The following is a 25,957-nucleotide window of genomic DNA, read 5'->3' on the forward strand; positions in this document are numbered from 1 at the left end:
TTATCATCTATCTATTATTTATCTCTAATATCTATCATCTATATATCTATATATCTATCTTAATCTATATCTATTTATATCTATTATTTATATCTCTATCTCTATGTATCTATATATCTAATATATCTATATCTTAATCTATATCTATTATCTAATATATCTATCTCTCTATATCTATCTTAATCTATATCTATCTATTATTTATCTCTATCTCTAAATCTATCTTTATCTATATTATTTATCATCTATCGTTTATCTCTAATATATCTATCTATCTCTATATCTTAATCTATATTATTTATATCTATTATTTATCTCTAATCTATCTATCTATCTATCTATCTATCTATCTATCTATCTATCTATCTATCTTTATCTATCTATCTATCTATCTATCTATCTATCTTTATCTATCTATCTATCTATCTATCTATCTATCTATCTATCTATCTTTATCTATCTATCTATCTATCTATCTATCTTTATCTATCTATCTATCTATCTATCTATCTATCTATCTATCTATCTATCTATCTATCTATCTATCTATCTATCTATCTATCTATCTATCTATCTATCTATCTAATCTCCAGACTCCACCTCACAAGGGATTATGGACTAAATGAGCTGTTGTTGCAAGTCAAGGGACCACCCATTCGTAGATTCATATATGAAGATAAATAGATACGCGAATTCCGCGTTCTCACTATTACTGAGAATATATCTGCCGAAACAAAACTCCATATTGGCAACAGGAAGGGCATCCGGCCAGTAAAACCCTCACCTCCATTCAGTTGCCTAGGCTCCACCCCCACAAGGGATGGGGGGGGTCATTTAAAAATAGGACGAAAATTAGGACGCTCTATTTGAATGTTTGTTTTCACTTGGTCGTGTTTTGAGTCGATTTTTATTGAAATGTTATTGGGAGGGGGGGGGTGTTGTTGTTTTTTCTCCTCATGGAGCTCTAGGTGAAAAAAAGAGCCTGACCAAGATGGCGGACTCCTTCTCCCTCCTCCTCCTCCTCCTCCTCCTCTTCTCCTCCCCCCTCCCCTCTCCGAAATGCCCGGATGTGACAGCTCGGCCGCCATTTTGCTGCCTCTGCCCGAGCGAGCAGCTTCATTCGGGGAGCGCGAGCCTCGCAGCCGCCGCCGCCACTGACCGCCCGCCCGCCCGCCACAGCCAGCGTCCTCCGCGATGTAAGTAGCCGCTTCGATGCAAGGCGGGCACCGGCGTGCAATGCTCCTTTTCTTGCATCAAAGCAGGTGCACGCGAGAAAGGAGGGCTTTTTCCCTCCCCCTTCTCTCTCTCGCCGCCCACGCCTCGGATGCCGCCCGCAGTAACAAGGGTGGGTTGTGGGAGGGGGTCTCGTGTTGTTTTGTTTTTTTGACCTGGGTGGGGAAGGGTCTTTGCAAGGAGACGGAGGTCGTGCACGGTCCCCCGGCTTGCATTGGATTTTGGTGCATCGGCAAGCGGCTCTTCTCCCCCCTCCCACGCATATTTTTCATTTTTTTGGGGGGGGGGAAAGGGTGCAAATGAGGAGGGGGGCTTCCGAAGGATAAACCACATCACGCCTTTTTAAAATATATTTTGCTGCAATGGGTGCTTCTTTCTGGATCTCTGGTGTCGCCCCCCACCCCACCCCAATAGTCTGATTTTAAAAAAGGGTGGAGTTCAGATCTAGGGTGGCGGGGCTGCCCCCTCCCCAAAGAAAACAAAAAAGGGGGGAGACTTGGTTTAAAGGTGTCTTTCCCCCCCCCCAAGGGCACGTACCTTGCCTCCCCCAATGAATGAAACTGATGGACCCCTTGAAAAAAAGGCCCCTTTGTAAACAGCCCCCCAAAAATCTCCAAATATTGGGGGGGGAGACGACCCTTTCCAACGCCCCCCACCCACCTGGGGTGCAAAAAAGGGGAAAAAAGCTGCCGGCAATATTGCATTTTTCAAACCTCCCCTCCCTCTCTTATTTATTCCTTGCCTAGGAATAAATGAGGTCATCTTTGCACGCTCGCTTTCCCTTTTGCAAACGTGCAAAAAAAGAAGAAGAAAAAAGGCGGAGGGGGGGGTGTTAAAAAGTGGGGGCTGCCTTTTTTTATTTGCAATTTTAAGATTTGTTTTAAAGGCGCCCCCCCCTTTTGATCTAGGGTGGAGATACACACACATGTGTCATATGCATGTGTGTGCATTGAATGTATGTATGCATGTATGCTTGCATCCTCTGGCTCTCTATGTGCAAATTAACGTCCTGAGACACCCCCCCCTTAAAAAAAAAAGGGTGGAGAAGGATCCAAAACAGAAGGAAAGAAGATGGAAAAAGCATTTTTGGAAGGGTGTCCAAATCCCCGCCCTATTTTGCATACAGGTGGAGGGTGGGCGTGTTATTTAAAAATAAAAATAAATGTTTTAAAAAATGCCTCTTTCCCACACCTGGGAATTGCAAAAAGGGTGAAAAACGGGGAGGGTTTGCAATAAAAAAACACCCTTTGGCATGCTGTCAGGAAGGAACAAAAGGATTGAAAGGAAAGGATGGGGCACCAAGAGGTGATTTTTTTGGGGGGGGGAGCTGATGCCTCTTTAAGAAGGATGCATCCTCTCTTCTTCTCCCTCCCCCCCCCTTTTGGAGTATTTTTAGATTTTTGCAAGCGGGGCAGATGGAGGATGCTAAAAATATCAACCCCCCCCTTTTTTTTTTCCCTCCTGGCGGTGACACTGCTACAGTTTTCCTTTGTGGTTGGTGTGGATTTTTATTTTATTTTTGTCCAAGGATTTGGGGTGATGGGGGAGAAGGACCACCCTGGTTTGGCTTCTCGATTTCCCCCCCTTCCCATCTGGATGGGTGGGGGAGAAACTCCCAGTGGGCTCCCGGAAGGTTGCAAAATAAATAAGAATATAATGGGATTTTGCAAAAGGGGTGAAGATGCATTGGTGGTAACGTTTGCGGAGTGGAATATGGGTAGAGGGGTGATGCAGATAAAATAAATTGGGGGGGTGTTTTGCCCCTGTCTCGAATGCAGAAGGTGATTTGATGCCGCTGGGAACGACGAGGTTTTAGGCACCAAATTGGCTATTGGAAGGGAGATGGGAGAGCAGAGAAAATATATTTTATGAGTGCTTTTTCAACCTTGGCTATTTTAAGAGAGGTGGACTTCAACTCCCAGAATTCCCCAGCCAGCTGACTGGGGAATTCTGGGAGTTGGTGTCCCCCCCCCCCTCTTCAAACGACACCGATTGAACAGAATAAATAGGATGTCTGAAGATGCTCCTGGGATCGTGCAGAGTGCCGCCGGGTGTTATTCTGCGAGGTCTGGTTGGAAAAAAAAACATTTTTAAAAAAGAGCCACGGGTCTCGTGGGAAATATATACGAAATGGCTATTTCCGCGATTGCAATCCGGGGGAAACGGTTTGCATATTTTGCAAACCCCAAAGAAAAACGAAGGAAATTAAGGAAGAAATTAAGGAAATTAAGCTGCTTTTGACCATTAGAATATAACACACACACACACACACACACAAAAGCATCAGTGATTTATTAACAATCAGTGATTTATTATCCAGTGGGGTTTTAAGGGCCTTGATCTCTTAATGTTTTGTGATAAACCGTTTTTATTATTATTATTATTTTCTAACAAGGGGATTGAATGGAAAGATTGCCTTATAAACACCTCCCAGTCTTCAGCAGGTGCTGAATCACCAGCTGCGAAAAAAACAAATAAAATAAAAAAATAAACCAGAACTATTCAGTTGGTGATTTTCTTGCAGTTGTCTCCTTCCAAGCCCACTTTGATTTATTTTAATTTATTAAATGGATCGGCTGTCCATCCCGCCATCAAGGAAGAATCTTCCATGTCCTAATTTTCATTTATTTTGTTTCGGAGAGGAGGTGTTTTTGTTTCCTTTTTGTAACAATTTCAATTCTTCCCCTTGTTAAAAAAAAGGGGGTGTTTTATTAAGAGGAAAAAAACCCTAATTCAAGGTTTTTTTGGGAGGGGTTTCCCCTTTCCTTGTGATCCACGTTTTCATCCTTTTAAAGAAGGAAAGGAAAGGAAAGGAAGGAAGGAAGAAAAAAAGAAAGAAAGAAGGAAGGAAAGAAAGAAAGAAAGAAAGAAAGAAAGAAAGAGACACCACCTCCTTTGCATGGCAGGGCTTTGATTTGAGACAGCTGTCAATCATCCGTAAAAAGACAGTGAAATCCTTTAGAGATCCTGCAATTAAAAAAAAAAGGAAGTTGAGGTTAGAAATCTTGGTTTTCAATTTAAAAAAAAAACCAACCACCACAAAAACCTTCCTTTCCTTCCTTCCTCTCCTGCAAAAATGTAAATTATACACGAACTGGGCGAAAGCCACAATATTGTGATTATTATTATTATTTGTTTTAAAAAATGACTATTATTATTCCTTTGTCGGTGGGATTCGAACTCGCGACTCCCGTGGGTGGATCTGCCTGGAATCTGGGCCGACAGCCAGATCTGCAGAGGGGAAGGAAGGAAGGAAGGAAGGTGGATTGTGTGACGGACGGACAAAGCCTCTTGTTGACAGAAGTGCTAAGCCGGTTGAGCTGCGGCCTGGTTCTTCTTGTTGATTGTTTACTGCCTTTCTTAGACACACAAAGACTGGCATTCTTTTGTGGGTTGTGTGTGTGTGTGTGTCACACTCACAAGGCTTGGGGGAACGAACGGGTTCAGCCTTCTAGAATAAGGGTCAAATACACCTCAATCTGTGCAAATTGAAGACGGGTTGGGACTTCAACTCCCAGAATTCCCCCCCCCCCCGGCCTGCACAACCGAGCGGGATTCTGGGAGTTGAAGTTCCAACCGTCTTTCAAACTCACCGAGGTTCGGAAACTTTGCAAAAGCATAAATGAAATCGCTCCTAAATTCTAGTTTGATTTGCTCAAATTAATAAAAATTAAAATAATCAAATTAAGGCTCATCCACTCGCCTTGGACGAATTTTAAGTCATTCTCTCTCTCCTTGGTCTCCTTTCCCTTTTCCTGTTTATTCCTCTCTAGGAATAATCAATCCGGATTTTGAATGATTTATTTTGTGTGCTGTCTTGGATATTTGTGTATTCCTTTCTTGGCAATTGTGTTCATTGTTCGGTTTGAGATTGGAGCTGTGCCTGTTTGTCTCTATACAATAAGTCGATATCTGGATTTACATTTATAGAATGTATATATTTATGTATATAAATATACATTTGTGTTGCATTTGTGCTGATAAATAAAGAAATAAAGGGAGGCTAGTATAGATCTATTTCAAGCTATTTAGCTCTCATCAGCTAGCCATACCCTTACTGGGATTTGAACCTGTAAATATACATTGATATAATGAAATATATATTATTTCTATGGGAAATATTTTTTGGGTACCCGTGCCTGCTCTGGAAATATTTATGAATGAATATTGTACTATCCTGAATTAAGGGATTACAGGAGGATAAAAAGGATGTTTGTAGCCTTCCTTTATTATTTTTACGAATAACTCAAGGCAGCAAAAAAAAAACCTGAATATTTTCTCGGCAAACGGATGGCTTTGTTCTCATCAAATGTGGATTTTAAAATTGTATTTAATGTGGGTTTTAACGTGCCTGCTTCCTGTTTTGGGGTTAGGTGGCTGGAATGCTTATTTACTGTACGCCGTTCGAACTCCTGGCAAGCAGGGGATAAATAGATTTATATGTTAATATATATATTTAGCCCTCGCATCCTCAGTAAAATCGGGAGTGGCTGTAAATAGACAGATCTGGAATGTAAAATGGGAGAATTCTGGCTCGGCTTTTGCAACTTCAAACGTTGAGCTCGCTATCCGTATAAAAATATAGATTTATTTGATAGCGATTCAATATAATAGTTACTTCTGGGGATTTTACTCCCAGCCAGTTTATTTGACAACGTAATCTCCCAAAGTTCTCTTTCCTGCTCAAGTTACTAGTCCTCACTGCCCAAACCGAGGAGGAGGATTGAACGGAAGCTTCCAAAACTCTCCTCTTTTCTGCCCAAGTTACTAGTCCTCACCGCCCAAACTGAGGATGATTGAACGGAAGCTTCCAAAGCTCTCCTCTTTTCTGCCCAAGTTACTAGTCCTCACCGCCCAAACTGAGGATGATTGAACGGAAGCTTCCAAAGCTCTCTTCTTTTCTGCCCAAGTTGCTAGTCCTCACCGCCCAAACTGAGGATGATTGAACGGAAGCGTCTGAAGTTCTCCTCTTTTCTGCCCACGTTACTAGTCCTCGCCGTCCAAACCGAGGAAGATGGTTCAACTCTGCACCTGAAACACTAGGTGCATTGATTTCAACCATCCACATCGGCGAGGACTAGTAACTTGGAGCCGGAAATGAGGAGAGCTTTGGAAGCGACCGGGGCTGCATTGTTAAAATTCTCCGCCATTCTTTGGGTAGCATCTGGAAGGGGTTTGGCAAGATCGTGTGGCTCGTCCACGGGGCGATGGCGTGCGCGGGTCTCGGGATCGAATCGGCCAGTGATGTCATAGTGGTGACCTCGTGCGCCAATCCGAGCCTCCTTAGTCATCCTTTCAATGGATGCATTGAAATCCGTCCCCTGTTCTCAGAAGTCGTGACTGAGTCATCGCTTGTTCATTGCAGCAGGTTGACTGCAAATTCAAGTGTGTGTTTGTGTGTGTGTGTGTATAGAAGGCAGATCATGCCCTTTTTTTAGTAGATTATCAGGGAAAATGGATTCCCGACAAAGGCGGGTTGCTGTTGAAATCTTTATTCTGACCGAGAGCATGAAGAAAATTCCTTGTCCCGACAAATAAAAGACCCTTTTAATTCATTGACTGTGAATTCTGCTCCTTCCCATCCAGCAAAGTCTTTCAAGGGAGGATTTATAGTCACAGACCTCATCTGCCTTGGAGAGCTGCCAGGCCGAGATCGGCAAAACCTGGCATGGAGTCTCGGAGAGTCCCGAATCAATGAAGCGAACTCCTGCAAGCTCCACTCCCCTGTTGCTCCTCTTTTATTTCCTCTGGGAGGGGCCATTCACTGTCCACCAGTGGCCTTCCTCCCAAGTTGACCCCTGTTCTGTAGCTGTTCCTTTCGTCTGGCAACTCTGCGCATGCGCACACTGGGAACAGGCTCCAGCTGTTCTTCTGCCTCACGGATGTCTGACTCCGAAGGCAGCTGGTAACTGTCGGGGCGGCCCCCTCTCTGCCTCCGACGCAGAGTCCTCGTTCGAGCCTTCCTCAGACTTCAGGACTGGCCCATCTTCCTCCCCAACCTCCCCACTCTCCGAAATCTGCTACCGGCTCCACTGGTGGGCCACAACCATCTTTATTTGTGGCTCCACTGGTGGGCCACAACCATCTTTATTTGTGGCTCCACTGGTGGGCCACAACCATCTTTATTTGTGGCTCCACTGGTGGGCCACAACCATCTTTATTTGTGGCTCCACTGGTGGGCCACAACCATCTTTATTTGTGGCTCCACTGGTGGGCCACAACCATCTTTATTTGTGGCTCCACTGGTGGGCCACAACCATCTTTATTTGCGGCCTGGTTCGGTTCCTGGTTCCGTTTTTAGGTTTTTTCTGGGGGGGGGGAGAAATTGGCAACTTCCAGAGTGGCAAGGATGGTTTACGCGTAGTCCTCGAGTTACGGCCACCCTCGAGCCCAACAATTTCTAGATATTGGTTAAAGTGAGCTCTGCTCCATTTTACGACCACTGTTGTGAAGCGAATCGCTTGCAGTTGTTAAGTTAGCACGGTCGTCAAGCGAATCGGGGCTTCCCCATACATAGACTTTGCTGCGGGCCGGAAGGTCGTAAACGGGGATCACGTGACCCAGGGACCTTGCGAAGCGTCATAAATCTGAGTTGGTTGCCAAGCGTCTAAATTTGGATCCTGTGATGCTGTAGCAGTTGTAAGCGTGAAAAACGGCCGTAAGTTTCTTTTTTTTGGGGGGGTGCCGTCGTAACTTTGAACGGTCACTAAATGGATTGTTGTAAGTCGAGGACTGCCTGTGCTTCATGTTATTTCTCTCCTTCCTTCCCTCCTTTCTTCTCTCCTTCTCTCCTTCCTTCCCTCCTTCCTTCCCTCCCTCCTTCCTATCTCCTTTCTTCTCTTTCTTCTCTCTTTCCTTCCTTCCTCCTCCTTTATTTCATTGTTATGTTATGCGATTTCATTTTTATATTCCTTTTCAATTATATTTTTCTAATTTCATTTGATTTCGTTTCTGTTTTCTTATTTTGCTTGATTTCCGTTTCGATTTCATTTCCTTTTGAATTTATTCATTGATCAGGTTTGTCGGCCTCATCTTAGAGGGGTCCTTTTTAAAAAAAAAATTCATTTCGATTTCCTTTCATTGGTTTTGATTTTTATTTCACTTCATTGCTTTATTTCTGTTTTATTTCATTTTATTTTATTGATCCCATTTACTTTCTTCCATTGCCTCTTTCTTTCATTTCATTGCTGGGGTTTTTGATTCCTCTTTAATTTCATTTTAATTTCGTTTGATTATTATTTGGTGTTTTCGGGCCCCCCCCCCAAAAAAATGCAAGATATTCTTTGAACCAGGAATTGGTTTCTTTCTCTTTGCTCTTAGAAACAGAGCAAGCATCTTCTAGGGGGGAGAAATAATTTAATAATAATAATAATAATAATAATACCCTTGAGAAATGGCTGTCGTTGTGAGTTTTCTATTTTCATTTCCTTGTCTGTCCTGCCGAACTGCGGGCTGAAATTAGAAATGCAAACCATGGGAAAACTTGAAAAGCTGATAGGAAATCCGTTATAACTACCTGCATGGAATTAGCAAGCTAGTCTCATACTAGATAAGGCGAGATGAGCTATGGGAGATGAAAATATGTAAAGAGCTTTATCTATTTTTGTTTCTTGTATTTTGTAAATCTTGCCTTTTTTATATATATAACTTTCAAATAAGGGGGAAAAAAAGAGAGAACCAGGTCATCCCCTGAAGAGGAGAATATGTAAAAACAACAACGGATAGAGTGGATGGAAGGAGGAGTAAGTAGAAGGAAAGATAGGAAGGAGAGGAGAAAGGAGAAAGGGAAAGGCAGAGGAAGAATGGGAGGGAATGTAAGAGTAGGAAAGAGGGGAGGAATCGGAAGAAGAGGGGAGGAGGGAAGGAAGGAGAGAAGAAAGGAGGGAAGGAAGGAGGGAATGTAGGAGAGAAGGAAGGGGGGAAGGAAGGAGGAAAGGAAGGAGAGAAGAAAGGAGGGAAGGAAGGAAGGAGAGAAGTATGTATTTATCCATCCATTTATCATCTGTGTCATCTCTTATCTATCTATCTACTGTGTCATCCATCCATCCATCCATCCATCCATCCATCCATCCATCCATCCATCCATCCATCCATCCATCCATCCATCCATCTATCTATCTATCTATCTATCTATCTATCTATCTATCTATCAATCAACTTTCTCTATATCTATCTGTCTATCTATATCTATCTATCTATCTATCTATCTATCTATCTATCTATCTATCTATCTATCTATCTATCTATCTATCTATCAACTTTCTCTATATCTATCTGTCTATCTATATCTATCTATCTATCTATCTATCTATCTATCTATCTATCTATCTATCTATCTATCTATCTACCTACCTACCTACCTACCTACCTACCTACCTACCTACCTACCTACCTACCTACCTACCTACCTACCTGTGATAGAATGGAATGGAATAGAAAGGGACCTTGGAGGTCTTCTAGTCCAACCCCCTGCTCAAGCAGGAGACCCTCTACCATTTTAGACAAGTGACCGTCCAGTCTCTTCTCTAGTGAGGGAGCACCCACAACTTCTGGTGGCAAGTTGTTGCACTGGTTAATTGTCCTCCCTGTCAGGAAATTTCTCCTTCATTCCAGCCTGCTTCTCTCCTTGATTAGTTTCCATCCATTGCTTCTTGTTCTGCTTTCAGATGCTTTGGAGAATAGCTTGGCTCCCTCTTCTTTGGGGCAGCCCCTCAAATACTGGAATCCTGTGATCATATCCCCCCCCCTCCAGTCCTCCTTTTTTCCAGGCTGGCCACACCCAAATCCTGCAAGCATTCTTCCTATGTTTTAGTGTCCAGGCCTTTAAATCATCTTAGTTGCTCTTCTCTGTACCTTTCCCCCCCCCCCAAAAAAAATCTCCAACATCTTTTTTTTTTTTTTTTGGAATGTGGGGACCAAAATTAGTTGCAGGATTCCAGGTACGGCCTTACTAAGGCTTTGCAAAGCGGTACTCATCCCTCCCGTGATTTTGATTCTCTGCCTCTGTTTATACAACCGAGGATCATTAATTGCCTTTTTTTGGCTGCCGCTGCACACGCCTGGCTCCTCCTTAAGCGATCGTCCCCCTAGGACTACAAAGCCCATCTCGCCGCTCCTGTTTTTGGAGCCAGGTCTTGCCTGATCTGGATCTACACCTTGGATTTTGATTTTATTTTTTTGAAATCCTAAATGTCAAACTTTGCTTTTCTCCAGGTTAAAATGCATTTTTTTTAAAATTTTATTTTATCAATGTCATATATACATTCACAATTATATGATCTCATAACTGTTATTAATAATATGTATTTATAACAATTTTTCCCTACAGTTGACAATATATTTGAAGATTCCTTTCTTACCATCCCATAGATCCATCTTATCTTACAACGGTCCAACTTCTTCTTCCCTCCCTCCCTCTTTCCTTCCCTCGTTTCTTCTCTCCTACTCCCCTTCCTTCCCTCCTTCCTTCCCTCCCTCCTTCCCCTTCCCTCCTTCCTTCCCTCCTTCCTTCCCTCCTTCTCTCCTTCCTTCCCCCCTTCCTTTCCTCCTTCCTTCCCCCCTTCCTTCTCTCCTACATTCCCTCCTTCCTTCCCTCCTTTCTTCTCTCCTATTCCCCTTCCTTCCCTCCTTCCTTCCCTCCCTCCTTCCCCTTCCCTCCTTCTCTCCTTCCCTCCTTCCTTCCTTCCCTCCTTTCTTTTCTCCTTCTCTCCTTCCTTTCCCCCTTCCTTTCCTCCTTCCTTCCCCCCTTCCTTCTCTCCTACATTCCCTCCTTCCTTCCCTCCTTTCTTCTCTCCTTCTCTCCTTCCTTCCCTCCTTGCTTCCCTCCCTCCTTCCCCTTCCCTCCTTCTCTCCTTCCCTCCCTCCTTCCCTCCTTCCTTCCTTCCCTCCTTTCTTTTCTCCTTCCTTTCCCCCTTCCTTTCCTCCTTCCTTCCCCCCTTCTCTCTCTCCTACATTCCCTCCTTCCTTCCCTCCTTTCTTCTCTCCTTCTCTCCTTCCTTCCCTCCTTCCTTCCCTCCTTGCTTCCCTCCCTCCTTCCTACCCCCCGTTTCTTCTCTTCTCTCCTTCCTTCCTTCCTTCCTTCCTTCCTCCTCTCCTTTCCCTTCTCTCCTTCCCCTTCCTCCCCTTTACCCTTCCCCTCTTCTTCCCATTCCTCCCCTCTTTCCTACTCTTACATTCCCTCCCATTCTTCCTCTGCCTTTCCCTTTCTCCTATTCCTCTCCTTTCTCCTCTCCTTGCTATCTTGCATTTTGTTGGAGAGGGCCCCATGGTTTCAAGCCGGTCGGGATCATTTTGGATCCCGACGAACCAATTTTGGCCCCACTTCCTACAGGATTTAACCTTTTAGATCCTGTTGGCCTGGATGATGTGAGCCTCCTTTCTGAAAAGATAGGATTTCGAAGCAAGATTTTGGAACCTCCTGAAAAGAATTCGGCTAAAACGTGACTGTATTTTTGAAATGGGATCAAATGGGGTGAATCAGTAGAATACAGGTAGTCCTCGACCTACGACCATGATGGAACCCCCAGTTTCTGTTGTTAAGCGAGACATTGGCTCAGTGAGTTTTGCTCCGTTTTACGACATTCCTTGCCACGCTTGGGAAGGGAATCCCTGCTGTTTTGTGAAGTTAGTCACATGCGGTCGGTAAGTGAATCGGGCTTCCCCATTGATGACTTGGCTAGTCACAAGGTTGCAAAAAGGGGTATCACGCAACCCCGGGGCTCTGAAACCGTCGTAAGTACGAGTCATTTGGCAAGCGTGGGAATTTTGATCAGCTGACCACAGCGGTCGCAAGTCTGAAACACGGTCATAAGTCACTTTTTTCAGTGCTGTTGTAGCTTCGAACAGTCACCAAAGGAATGATAGTAACCTGAAGACTATATGTGCTTCCGCCCTCTTACAGCAGAGTAGTCCTCACTTTACAACCTTTTCATTTAGTGACCGTTGAAAGTTGCAGCGGCTCTGAAGAAGACTTATGACTGTTTTTCACGCTTACGACCGTGGCAGCCACCTGTGGTCACATCAAAATTCGGACGCTGGGCAACTGACTCGTACTTACGACGGTTGCAGTGTCCTTGGGGTGTGTCACGTGATCCCCTTTTGACAGGCCATGTAGATGGGGAAGCCGGATTCACTTAACGACCGTGTGAGTAGCTGAAAACGGCATTGATTCGCTTCACTTAAGTGTGGCGAAGGAGGTCGTAAAATGGAGCAAGGCTCATTTAGCAAAAGCCTCACTTAACATCAGAAATTTGGGGCTCAATTGTGGTCGTAAGTCGAGGACTAGCTACAATGGCCTTCCGTAGAAACCCATCATACCCCACCAATGCAGGTATCATCCCAGACTTATGACCGTTTGTTGAGCTGCTGTTTGAAATGACAACGGCCATTGGAAAAGCTCTGATAATGACTGATCCTCGCACTTATGACCATTGCAGCATCCTCAAGTTGCATAATAAACATTGGAGCCCTTGGATGTATTTACGATGCCTTTTGGGGTCATGCGATTCCCCATTTGCGACCTTCCCAGTTGGGGCTCCCAATAAGCCAAGTCAATAGTGGGGGAGCTGGATTCGCTTAACCACCGCAGTTGATTCACTTAACAACCCAGGCCAAAAAAAGGGAGAGTCATGAAATCGGGCGTGTGTGACTCGCTTCCTTGCCTTCCTTAGCAGTGGAAATTTTGGTCCCTATCGTCGTAAGTCGAGGGAGTGGTTCAATGGCCTACAGATAGCGTTCCCGCCTCAGGAGGCTGTGAGTTCGATCCGAGGTAGAGGCAGATATTTCTCTCTCTGGGCCACAATAAGAATATATCTGCCGAATATAACTCCTCATCGGAGACACGGAAGGCATCCGGCCAGTAAAATACTCTGCTAGCTCCCTTCGGTTGCCCAAGACTCCACCCCGCAAGGGATAATGGGGTCTTTAAAAGAAGATGGTTGTTGTAAATCGAGGACTCTCTGCAATTCATCCATCTTCTACCGATCTATGTTATACACATGCGTGTTACACGCATGTCAGATTTACAAGGCGGTTTTCTGGAGAATTTTGAAATTCTACAGTCTCGTTTCCACTCCTTGGCGCATTTTCTCACCTAACCAGATATTTTCCAATTTGCTTTTTTGGGTAATTTAGAGATGGCTACTGTATTACTACTACTGTACTACTAATCTTGGCTTGTTAATCCCTTCCCAGGGATTAAGCCTAAAGCTCTTTCTCTTAACACCCTCCCTCTAATTACACGGCTCCTCCTGTTATCCCACTGCTGTCTTTTTATACAGCTGGGCAAGGCAAGCTGGGGTTATGTGTTTAACAAAGGCGTTTCCCAAAGGAGAAGAAATTCTGCGCTGTTTCTTTAAAATCGCTAGGATAAAATGGTGGGGGTGGGGGGGGAGAGAGGGGGAGATGACTGGGGAATTCTGGGAGTTGAAGTCAACCGATTGTAAAACACACCTACCCATCTTAAAGCATCATGTCTGGGGAGTTCTGGGAGTTGAAGTCCACCCATCTTAAAGTATCATGCCTGGGGAGTTCTGGGAGTTGAAGTCCACCGATCTTAAAGCATAATTTCTAGGGAATTCTGGGAGTTGAAGTTCACCCATCTTAAAGCATGCTGACTGGGGAATTCTGGGAGTTGAAGTCCACTGATCGTAAACATGTCCAGCCATCTCAAAACATGCTGGCTCAGGAATTCTGGGAGTTGGAAATCCACCCATCTTAAACTTTCATGCCTGGGGAGTTCTGGGAGTTGAAGTCCACCCATCTTAAAGTATCATGCCTGGGGAGTTCTGGGAGTTGAAGTCCACCCATATTAAAGCATAATTTCTAGGGAATTCTGGGAGTTGAAGTCCACCCATATTAAAGCATGCTGACTGGGGAATTCTGGGAGTTGAAGTCCATGCATTTTAAAGCATGCTGACTGAGAATTCTGGGAGTTGAAGTTCACCCATCGTAAAACACACCCATTCATTTTAAAGCATAATATCTGGGGAATTCTGGGAATTGAAGTCCTACCTGGGGAATTCTGGGAATTAGAGTCCACCCATCTCAAAACATGCTGGCTTGGGGATTCTGAGAGTTTGAAGTCCACCTATCTTAAAAGCATGCTGACTAGGGAATTCTGGGAATTGAAACCCACCCATCTTAAACCATAATGTCTGGGGAATTCTGGGAGTGAAGTCCACCCATGTGGCCCCACGTTAGGGGTCCAATCGGGCTTTTGAACCAACTTTGCCTGATCTAATTCACAAGAAGTGTTCAAAAAAGGTCTTTCTTTGGCCTGCCCCTCTCCTTTCCAACCTCGTCCATTTCCTAGTGGTGTGGCCTTCTCCCAGAATCCTCAGTGGTGGCTGGGGGAGGGGGGAATTCTGGGAATTTCATCACAAGGCTTGCCTCTACTTTTTTTGGAGGTTAGGTTAGCTAGAAACGTTTGTAATCAGTGGGTCCCAATCCAGACCCCAACAAGTTTTGGATGCTGAGGAAACCACCGGGGGGGGGTGGGGTCTGTTCAGGTTCAGACGGCTTTATTTCATCTGGCTTGAAGGCTGGGAGTTTAGACGTTCTACTCCCACTCCTCACTTGAAAAGAACTCTGTTCCAACTGCCAGTTGCCTTATATTAACACTCTGATGCTAAGGAGTTAGACATTCTACTCCCCCTCCCCACTTGAAAAGAAATCTGTTCCAACTGCCAGTTGCCTTATATTAACATACTCTGATGCTAAGGAGTTTGACATTCTACTCCCCCTCCCCACTTGAAAAGAACTCTGTTCCAACTGCCAGTTGCCTTATATTAACACGCTCTGATGCTAAGGAGTTCGACCTCCTTGCAAACCCACAATCCCCCCCTCCCCTTTTGTTTTTAAGCTGCCGTGTGCAAGACGCAAAATCACCCCCCCCCCCCCCTTTGTCTTCTTTCAGGTCGGCTAATGCTGCTGCCATGCCCGCGGCTGCTGGAGGAGAGGCCGGGGGTCCCCCTCCTCCCCCGCCCAACCTCACCAGTAACCGAAGGCTCCAGCAAACCCAGGCTCAAGTGGATGAGGTGAGAAGTGGGGGATTCTGGGAGTTGAAGTCCATGCTGGTGGAGGGGGGGAGAAACCTAGGCTCAAGTGGATGAGGTGAGAAGTGGGGGATTCTGGGAGTTGAAGTCCATGCTGGGGGAGGATGGAGGACAGGAGAAACCTAGGCTCAAGTGGATGAGGTGAGAAGTGGGGGATTCTGGGAGTTGAAGTCCGTGCTGGGGGAGGGTGGAGGGGGGGGAGAAACCTAGGCTCAAGTGGATGAGGTGAGAAGTGGGGGATTCTGGGAGTTGAAGTCCATGCTGGGGGAGGATGGAAGACAGGAGAAACCTAGGCTCAAGTGGATGAGGTGAGAAATGGGGGATTCTGGGAGTTGAAGTCCATGCTGGGCGTGGGGGTGGGAGGAACACTTCCCCAGAGATGGAAGGGACATCTTATGCCCCTCCTTGTCAGGGGCACCAAAGGGTATTTTCCTGAGAAGGCGCCTAAATTAATAATCAAGTTTTATTTTATTGATTTATTTTCCAAAGTTTTGTTTTTATTTTTTTAATACAACTTTACACCTAGTCTCGAAACAAAGTGATGACCGGATCTTCCCTTTACATCCCCTCCTTGACATAATCCATGTTACATCGTCGATTGCTTTTCGCCTTCAGCCAAATTATTTTCTTCCATTCTTTTCCAATTTTTATACTCATTTTTTCTTAATTCATAAACAATATACAATACAGTACAATAGCAGAGTCGGAAAGAGACCTTGGAGGTCTTCTAGTTCAACCCCCTGCCTAGGCAGGAAACCTTATACCGTTCCAGACAAATGGCTATCCAGCATCATCTTAAAGACTTCCAGTGTTGGGGCATTCACAACTTCTGGAGGCAACTTCTGTTCCCTGCTTATAGCATGTATCTATAATCTTTATTGTCATTGTACTTAAATGCAACGAAATTGGTTTTAACCTCACTGGTGCAAAATTATAACAGAAACGGAAAAAGGAAAAAAGAGAGATTGGAGAGATTGCGGTTGGATTTAAAAGTCTCACACCCCAAGGATAGAAAACTATCTTTAAACTGGTTGGTTCGGCTGGCTATACTTTGATATCTTCTGCCTGATGGTGGAAGTGCAAATAGCAATAGCAATAGCAGTTAGACTTATCTACCGCTTCATAGGGCTTTCTGCCCTCTCTAAGCTGTTTACAGAGTCGGCATATCGCCCCCAACAACAATCCGGGTCCTCATTTTACCCACCTCGGAAGGACGGAAGGCTGAGTCGACCCTGAGCCGGTGAGATTTGAACCGCCGAACTGCAGAACTGCAGTCAGCTGAAGTAGCCTGCAGTGCTGCATTTAACCACTGCGCCACCTCGGGCTCTTACAAAGAGACACTGACCAGGGTGTGAATCCTCTCTCGAGTATCTTCCTCACTCTGCTAAAGCAGCGAGACCTGGCGAGGTCATCCAGCGGTGTCAGAGGGCAGCCAATGGTTCCTTGTGCCGAATTGATCCCTCTCTGAAGTGCCTTCCTGTCCGCAGCTGTTAAACCAGCATACCGTACTATAAATACAATATGTGAGGACCCTTTCTATGGTGGACCGATAGAAAGAGGTCATCAGCCGTGGTCCCACCTGATTTTTTCCGCAGGACTCCAAGGAAATGTAGAACCTTTCTCTTTTCACCCTTGAATTTCAATTTGTTAGATAGGGCCCAATGTTCAAGTTTGTCAAGATCCTTCTGTATCTTGAGCCTGTCTTCGGGAGTGTTGGCTATTCCTGCCAGCTTGGTGTCATCTGCAAATTTGATGAGTTTTCCCCATTTATCCCCTCGTCCATATCTTCAGTTGCCCCATGAAAAACGGCACCAAATTATCGTTTCGTACTTCTCCCTGGGCCTATTTTATTAATAAACAATATATTCCCTCTAGTTAAGTTTTGACACAGAGAGCATGTCTTTCAATTTTTCTACAATTAACAATATACTTTCTTTATTTCTTAATTCGTTGCATAACAATGCCAAGCATAATACTACTACTATTTAATCTACTAATACTACTCTCCCCCTCTTCTTCCTCTTTTTATCCATTTTCTCTTGGGCTCTCGCAAATTCCATTTTTCATCATTTTTCTTCTTCTCCTTTCTCCTAACTTTCTTCTTTTTCCTGTTTTTATGGTTGGGGTATCTTTTCTTCAGAGTATTCCTTTTTATTATTCTGGTATCTCCCCAGGGTTTTCCCATCCTTACTATCTTGTGGTTTCCTTGCAGATGTTTCATGACCCAACTAGGGAACATCATCAGGGCTAGCTGGGTTTGCAAGGAGAAGGGAGAGGAAGAGGGGGATGGGAGGGGAAGGAGGAGGAGAAGAGGGGAAGGGGGAGGGGGAGGGGGAGGAAAAGGACTGTGGGGTCCTTGATGCTCTCTGAGCTGGGTGGTTTTCCTTCCAGATGTTTCATGACCCAACTACATATCATCAGTGCTAGAACAGATTGGGGGAGGGGGGGAATGAGGAAGTGGAAAAGGAGGAAGAAGAGGAGGAGGAAGAAGTGGAAAAGGAGGAGGAGGAGGAAGAAGAAGAGGAGGCGGAGGAGGAGTCGGAGGTCCTTGGTGCTCTCTGAGCTTGGTAGTTTTTTGCAGATGTTTCACAACCCAACTAGGTAACATCATCAGTGCTAGAAGGGAGGTTCCCCCCCCCCCCAGGTTTGCAAGCTAGGTAACACTATCAATTCTAGGAGGGTATGTGTGAAAAGGAGGAGGAGGAGGACTGTGGGGTCCTTGGTGCTCTCTGAGCTTGGTGGTTTTCTTGCAGACGTTTCACAACCTAACTAGGTAACATCATCAATGCTAGAAGGGAGTAGGGTTTGCAAAGTAGAGGAGGAGGAGGAGGAGAGGAGGATCGCAGGAGTCTTTGTGCCCTCTGACCTTGATGGTTTCCTTGCAGGCATTTCCTTTCCCGGGGTTAAAAACTCTGCCCTTCTATCGGCTTCCAGATCTCGGTGGTTCTCACTGCCTCCTCCTCCGTCTCACCTTCTCGGCGGTGTCTCTTTTCCCTCCAGGTGGTGGACATCATGCGAGTCAACGTCGACAAGGTCCTAGAGAGAGATCAGAAGCTCTCGGAGCTGGACGACCGTGCCGACGCCCTTCAAGCCGGAGCCTCCCAATTCGAAACCAGCGCCGCCAAGCTTAAGCGCAAATACTGGTGGAAGAACTTAAAGGTAGGATGAGGACCATCACCTCCTCCTCCTCAAACCTGGTTATCTCCTTCTCTTTTGGTCCAAAGGATCCACCAGATCTTGACTTGGGAGAGGGACCTGGTCGTCTTCACCCTGGGGGGGAGCGCCACTGATAATATTACACCGAGAAGACCTCTTGAGGTTAAGGAGATGCCGTCTTGCGCCATTCCTCTAGCGCAGAAGTCGGCAACCTTAAACACGGAAAGAGACACAAGTGTCCTAACCGGAAGGGCCCCCCCGCCCCTCCCCCCTTTCAATTCTGCAGCTGACTGGAAGTCCGGTTCCCCCACCATAGAGTCGTCTCCTAGCACAGCGTCCTTTTCCCTTTTCCCAACTGGCAACAGGGAGCCACAGCAGAGGGATGAGAGAGCCACATGCGGCTCCAGAGCCGCAGGTTGCCAACCGCTGCTCTCGGGAATAACTGAGCTGGAAGGGACCTTTGGAGGTAAATTGGAATTGGAATTTATTGCATTTATATGCCGCCCTTTTCCCCGAAGGGGACTCAGGGCGGCTCACAATCCAAGTCAGGGAAGGGGGTACAGACAAGGGATAAAAAAGACAAACATAACAATACACAATTTAAAAGCACACGACAACCATACCATTCGAGGGGGGGGGCAAAGCTCTTTAGCCCCAGGCCTGGTGGAACAGCCAGGTTTTAAGGGCTTTGCGGAAGGCCTGGAGGGTGGTGAGGGTTCGAATCTCCACGGGGAGCTCGTTCCAGAGGGTCGGAGCAGCCACAGAGAAGGTTCTCCTCCGGGTAGTCGCCAGTCGGCATTGGCCGGCGGATGGGACTAAGTCTTCTAGTCCAGTCCCCTGCTCAGGCAGGAAACCCCAGACCAATCTCTTGTCCAGTCTCTTCTTCAAAGCCTCCAGTGATGGCGCCCCCCCCCCCCCCCCTCCAGCTTCTGGTGGCAAGCTGTTCCACTGGTTAATTGTTCTGTAGGGTTTCTCATGATGGTGGATCAGACAGAAAAACTCCACTCGGTTCTTTTAAAAATTCTGTCAAATAAATCTTCTCCAGGCGTTCGGGGAGAAATACGGGATCAGGTGGCACGGACCACCTGCGCAAAGCGGGTTTGGGGGAAGAGATCCCAGGATCTGGTTGGGTTCAAGAAACGGTGAGAGGATATTGGAGGGCGGGGGGGGGGGAATGGGACCTTGGCCCTTGGCGGGAATGCTGACCTCCTTCCGTCACCTCTGCAATGATTTGATCTTAGCTGTTGCTAAGGTGATCCGTCGGCGTTCTGATGATCATCATCATTTGGGAAGGCGGGGTGAACTTGATGACGGCCTCACTTGAAAGCAGGCCGAGCCACAGGGTCCTTGTAGTCTTCTGGATGTACGTCACGCCCTCCCTTCTAAGCTTCCATCGCAGTAGTTCTCCGTCGGAGCCCTTCGAAGGTGGGTGGACTTCAACTCCCAGAATTCCCCAGCCAGTCTTATCAGTTAATTATTTATTTATCGTGCTACCCAGCCCACCTTTAACTCGTTTATTCATTTAATCTTGTTCGTGGGTTGTTAATTCCTTCCCCACTTTTGCTGAAGTCAAGGTATATTACGTCGGCCGCATTCCCTCCGTCTATTAAGAAAGTTACCCAGTCGAAACAATTGGGATGTTTGTTTTGGTCCGAATCCCGGGAAACCTTTGCTGGCTGGGGAATTCTGGGAGTTGAATCAGCACTCCTTTACGATCTGAAAGGAGCTGGATCACAGAGGATCTGGAAAGGTTTTGTTTTAAGACGGGAAACGGCTCTCCGACGGAGCAATCCAGAAATTCCCCTATTGGAGAAAGTCCGATGTAGACGATTCACATGCCTTCTTTCCTTCTTTTCCCCTGACAGATGATGATAATTCTGGGGGTGATATGCGCCATTATCTTGATCATCATCATTGGTGAGTGAGCCTTGCAAAAAACAACAACGGCAACAGGGGCGATGGGGCGTAAAGAGGGGCAGGGAAATCCCTGGAGTGGATTTAGAGCAGGGGGTTAAACTTGATTTCGTGGAGGGCTCCGCCAGAGTTGTCTTTGACCGTGGAGGGCTGGAGGGGGCGTGGCTATGATGGGTGTGGCCATGGGCGTGGGCATGACACGGGACCCGTGTCGGGGGGCACCTGTGGTGGCCAAGTGCTAAGGTAGGACTTCCCTGAGACCCTCCCTCACTCTCATTATAATCTCTTTCCTTCTTTCCTTTCTTCTTCTCTTCCTTCCTTCCTCCCTAACCTTCCCTCCTCTCAATCCCTTCCTTCCTCCGTTCTTTCCTCCTTCCTCTCCTTTCCTCCTTCCTCAACCCCTTTCTTCCTCCCACCTCCCCTTTCTCAATCCCTTCCTCCCTCCCTTGTTTCCTCCTTCCTCAATCCCTTCCTTCCTCCCACCTTCCCTTTCTCAATTCCTCCTTCCTTCTCCCTCCTCTCAATCCTTTCCTTCCTCCTTCCTCAATCCCTTCCTTCCCCCCACCTTCCCTTCCTCAATTCCTCCTCCCCTCCTTTCTCTCAATCCTTTCCTTCCTCCCTTCTTTCCTCCTTTCTCAATCCTTTCCTTCCTCCCACCTTCCCTTTCTCAATTCCTCCTTCCTTCTCCCTCCTCTCAATCCTTTCCTTCCTCCTTCCTCAATCCCTTCCTTCCCCCCACCTTCCCTTCCTCAATTCCTCCTCCCCTCCTTTCTCTCAATCCTTTCCTTCCTCCCTTCTTTCCTCCTTTCTCAATCCCTTCCTTCCTCCCACCTTCCCTTTCTCAATTCCTCCTTCCTTCTTCCTCCTCTCAATCCTTTCCTTCCTCCTTCCTCAATCCCTTCCTTCCCCCCACCTTCCCTTCCTCAATTCCTCCTCCCCTCCTTCTCTCAATCCTTTCCTTCCTCCCTTCTTTCCTCCTTTCTCAATCCCTTCCTTCCTCCCACCTTCCCTTTCTCAATTCCCCCTTCCCTCTCTCCCTCCTCTCAATCCTCTCCTCCCTTCTTTCCTCCTTCCTCAATCCCTTCCTTCCTGCCTTCCCTTTCTCAATTCCTCCTTCCTCAAACACTCCCTCCCTCCCTCCTTCCTCTCAATCCCTTCCTTCCTCCCTTGTTTCCTCAATCCCTCCCTCCTTTTTCCTTCCGTCTTCATTCTCCTTTCTTCTCCCTTCCCAACGCTTCCTTCTTTTTCTTTCTCTTCCCTCTCTCCCTTTCTCTTTTCCCATCCCTTCTTGGACGCTCAAATGCTTTCGGCTTTTGTTTTTTTTAGTTTGTTTTCATAGCCTTTCATAGCCACGGTGTGTGTGTGTGTGTGTGTAAAACCACATTCAAAGCAAACCGTGACCGCCGTTAAAAAGAGAAGAAAAAGCTCACAAAACTGAGCCCGGTCACCGGAACGACCGTTTTTAGTGACCAAACGACCGTAATGGGCGGCGTCCATTACAGTCGTTCATTTGTGGAGGACTCCTTATAAAATATTGTTTTGTTTTTTCTTCTTCCGCAGTTTACTTCAGTACTTAGTGGGAATTCTCCGAGACGTTTCCCCAACCAGGAGCAGCGGCCAGGAGAGGCGCAGGGGCCCGAGTCTTCCAGCGCCCAGCTTTCCCGCCATACCCCGCCCCTCCCGACTCCTCCCTTTCCCTCCCTCCCTCCCCCCTCCCTTCCCCGCGTGTGTGCGTGAGCGTGGCGTTGCGTGTGGGTGTCTTGTAAATAGCCCGATTTGTTATTTATACATATACATATATACATATATATATATATATATATACATAAAATATATATATATTATATTATATTATATTTTGTCTGTTTGTAGATTTCTATCTAGACTTTCTATGTGTCGCTCCCGCCGTGGTTTTTTCAGTGTCTTGATTTTTAAACGACAAAACCTTCGAGGACCAAGGCCCCCTGCCCGATTCTTGCCTCCGTGGTTCTCCCCTTCCCCAATTCGGTGGGCTCCCGACCCCCATTTTTCCGCAATTCCTAGTTGCCACACGGATCATACCCGATATTGGAATTGTATCCCTGCCTTCCTCTTCCCCAAATATCTGGAAATCAGAAGATTCCAGTTGGCTCGTTGAGAAGATCCGGGAGAAATTCTCTCTTCGGAGTCGCTCCCCGTTTAGTCTTCTCGGCCACGCTGCTAGTCCTCAGTGTCTTGGTCACCTCTCCTCCTATCCCCGGACCTGGTGATCTCCTCTTAACTTTTATTTATTTATTAACTTATTCGACTCGTACTGCCAGTTTTCTCCCTTAAGTGTCTCCGGGGAGCTCCCGTGGCGTTGGGGAGTTAACGCCTCCTTTTCGAGGGTCGGCCCCGGGTGGGAATTCTCCCGCCGGCCGTGACGTTCTCCTCCCTCCTCCGAAACCACGGCGATTTTACTGCCATTGACTTCCCGCGTGTAGAAACCACTGTTGCTTTTAGTTGTGAACAACGGCGATGAAACACGGTTGTGACTCGACATTCCACTCTTTCTCTAAAGCGGAGAAGGAGGACATTTTCCCCCTTCTTAGGACCTGTGCGTTATTTTTTTCTTGCGATCTACTGCCTACCTAAACCCTGTTTTCAGGAGTTGTGTGTGCTTGTGGGTGCATGCCTTGGGTGTGTATGTGTGACTACGATAGGAGGAGGGAGGGGTGTGTGTGTGTGCTCCAGCTTCAGAGGCGATACTCAGCCGCTTCGTATCGGTTCGCACGAAACGGTAGTGGAAATCGCAGGTGAGCCGGTCCGCCTCCCCCCGGGTTCTATGCCGTCCAATTTAGGCACGTTTTCATGCAAACCGCGCGCATGATCGACGCACCAAGCGCTTTACGAAGCGGTAGGGAAAGTAAGCGCAGAATCACCCCTGCCCGGCTTGTCTCCTTTTCCAGAAGACGCAAAAAACCAGCAGATCTTAACGGCATAAACCGTTAAGGGGGAGGAAGTGGGGGCTCGTTCCCGGGGCTGACTAGGCTAGATACTTTCCTGACCCCGATCCTGTGAACGAAACGAGGGCCGTCCTGTGTTCGAATCCCGTGGTGAAAAGCTATCCCTTTATGGTTAGAATGAATTTATTTATTTATTTTTATATATATATATATCTCGTCGGCGCTTTCTGTTGTCCTCGGTTTCGCCAAGAGGCGGTTTAAAAGCTGGTTTCAAGCAGGAAAGGGAGACGGCAGCTCGCTAAGGAATGGCTGTGGATAAAAGAGACTCCCCTCCCCTCCTCCTTTTTGTGCAATCTCTCCCACCCCACCCCTTCCCGCCTCCCCCCACCCCCTTGTTGGCTCTGTCCTCCAAGCCTGGCCACTTTTCAGCTTTTGCAACTGTTGTAATTGTGATTAATTGTGACTGCGTGACCACCAATTTCCCCCACCCACCCACCCCTGTTTTCAGCACAAACTGCCATGTTTCCGGGCCTGTTTATAATGTTGGCTTACATGTGAGGTTTTTTTTTAAAGTATTTTTTTTGGGGGGGGGGGTACACCCAGTCCCCAATTTCTCTCTCACCCCCCCCCACCCCGCCGGCCTTTCCTCTTCTCTCCCTTCTCCTCCCCCAGTGGAGGAAAATAGCTGCCTACACAATTGCTCCCTGGGACCAAGGAAATCTTTGTTGGAAGAGGACGAAGAAGGAAGAGAGGAAGACTGCAAACGTTGGGGGGGGGAGGGCAAAGCACCGATGGCGGGGTAGGGGGGCTGTCTCGGCAGGAGACCCTTCTCCGGTCCAGGTGTCCTGCTGGAGGGGGAAAGAAATGAAAACCGAACAAGACACGGATTTTGGGAAAGGGAGGGGGGAACGCCGCGGCGGGAAAAAGATTGAGAATTAGCCCGAAGGGAGAAATTTGGGGAAGGGTCTCCCAGTTCCTTGTTTGGAGGGATGACGGGAGGGGGGGTCTTCACTTTCACCCCCTCCTCAAGCTGGCCAAGGGAGAGGAGGAGTCAATTTCCGGGGAGGGGGAGAAAAGAGTGGGGAGGGGGAGAACACATTGAGAGATGGAGCCACCGGGGTAGAAGTGGGGGGGGGGGGTTATCCGTTGACGCATTGTCTTCCATATATAGTCTAGGACAGTGTTTCTCAACCTTGGCCACTTGAAGATGTCCGGACTTCAACTCCCAGAATTCCCCAGCCAGCATTTGCTGGCTGGGGAATTCTGGGAGTTGAAGTCCGGACATCTTCAAGTGGCCAAGGTTGAGAAACTGGTCTAGGAGAAGGGCCGTCTATGGTTGGAGGACCCCAGAAACCAACATTTGATTCAAAGGCAGATTAAATTAGTTTTTTTGGGGGGGACGGAGGGGCTTTAATGATATTTGCAGGGGGGGGACAAGTGAGGCAAGCTGCCGATTGTGAGCCCATCCGCCATCGCGGATTAAAGACACGTGTGGGTCCTTCCGCTAGGCCGCAACCCTTTGCGGGGTGCCGCCGGCATTTTGTGCAAGGGGGGGGGGGGGAAAGAATTTGAGCTGCCTTTTAATCAAGCGATTTCAGTGCGAAAAGGGGATCCCTCGTTATAGATAGTGTAATCGATAATGCCACTTTTGAGATGGGGAGGGGACTTCAATTCCCAGAATCCTCCCCGGCCTGCGAGTTCACAAGATGGTCCTTGGGGAGGGGGAATTCTGGGAGTTGAAGTTCTCCCCCCCTCGGTTTTGGAAGCGGCCCAAGGATGAGGAAAAGACTGGAATAGAGAAGTCACTTTTTAAGACCCATGGGAACTTCAACTCCCAGAATTCCCCCAGCCTGGCTGTGGGGGAATTCTGGGAGTTGAAGTTCCCCCTCGTTTTTTTGAATCGGCCTAAGGATGAGGAAAATGGTTTAATAGATAAAGTCACTTTTTAAGACCAATGGGAACTTCAACTCCCAGAATCCCCCCACCCAGCCTGTGAGTTCACGAGCACATCCTGCAGGGGAATTCTGGGAGTTGAAGTCCCCCCCTCATCTTCTGAAGTGGCCCAAGGATGAGGAAAACAGTGTTATCGATAATGTCACTTTTAAGACCAGTGGGAACTTCAATTCCCAGAATCCCCCCAGCCTGCCTATGGGGGAATTCTGGGAGTTGAAGTTCCCCCTCGTCTTTTGAAGCGGCCCAAGGATGAGGAAAATGGTGTAATAGATAAAGTCACTTTTTAAGACCAATTGGAACTTCAACTCCCAGAATCCCTCCAGCCTGTGAGTACATCCTGCGGGGGAATTCTGGGAGTTGAAGTTCCCCCTCGTCTTTCGAAGTGGCCCAAGAATGAGGACAATGGTGTAATCGATAGTCACTTTTAAGATGGGGAACTTCAACTCCCAGAATCCCTCCCCGGCCTGCAAGTTCATGAACACATCCTGCAGGGGAATTCTGGGAGTTGAAGTTCCCCGTCCTTGAATCCACCCAAGGATGAGGAAAATATTAGAATAGAGAAAGCTACAATGGGGGTGTTTTTTGAGGGGGGGGGGGTAGGACCGGGAGGGGAAGACAAGGGGCTGCCTCTCTCCGTTTTGGCCAGCAGGTGTCGTTGTGGAGACGTGTAACTTGCCCAAAGGAGGGAATGAAAAAAAGAATTAAAAAGAGGAATAAAATGGA

General features: G+C 47.0%; 1 protein-coding gene across 1 annotated transcript; it reads left to right on the forward strand.

Annotated features, from left to right (window-relative positions):
* Positions 1–1,098: 1,098 nt before the first annotated feature.
* LOC116523367 (vesicle-associated membrane protein 2) lies at positions 1,099–25,957 on the forward strand. Its single transcript, XM_032238468.1, has 5 exons — positions 1,099–1,196; positions 15,149–15,269; positions 18,288–18,446; positions 20,309–20,360; positions 21,918–25,957. Coding segments are annotated over exons 1-5 (351 nt in total). The 5' UTR covers positions 1,099–1,194; the 3' UTR covers positions 21,935–25,957.

The sequence above is a fragment of the Thamnophis elegans genome, unplaced genomic scaffold, assembly GCF_009769535.1.
Source record: "Thamnophis elegans isolate rThaEle1 unplaced genomic scaffold, rThaEle1.pri scaffold_219_arrow_ctg1, whole genome shotgun sequence".
Taxonomy (NCBI): Eukaryota; Metazoa; Chordata; class Lepidosauria; order Squamata; family Colubridae; genus Thamnophis; species Thamnophis elegans.

Coding starts and splice junctions, on each gene's coding strand:
- LOC116523367 (XM_032238468.1), top strand. Junction 15,270..18,287: donor CCCAGGCTCAAGTGGATGAG/GTGAGAAGTGGG, acceptor TTTTCCCTCCAG/GTGGTGGACATCATGCGAGT. Junction 18,447..20,308: donor ACTGGTGGAAGAACTTAAAG/GTAGGATGAGGA, acceptor TTCCCCTGACAG/ATGATGATAATTCTGGGGGT.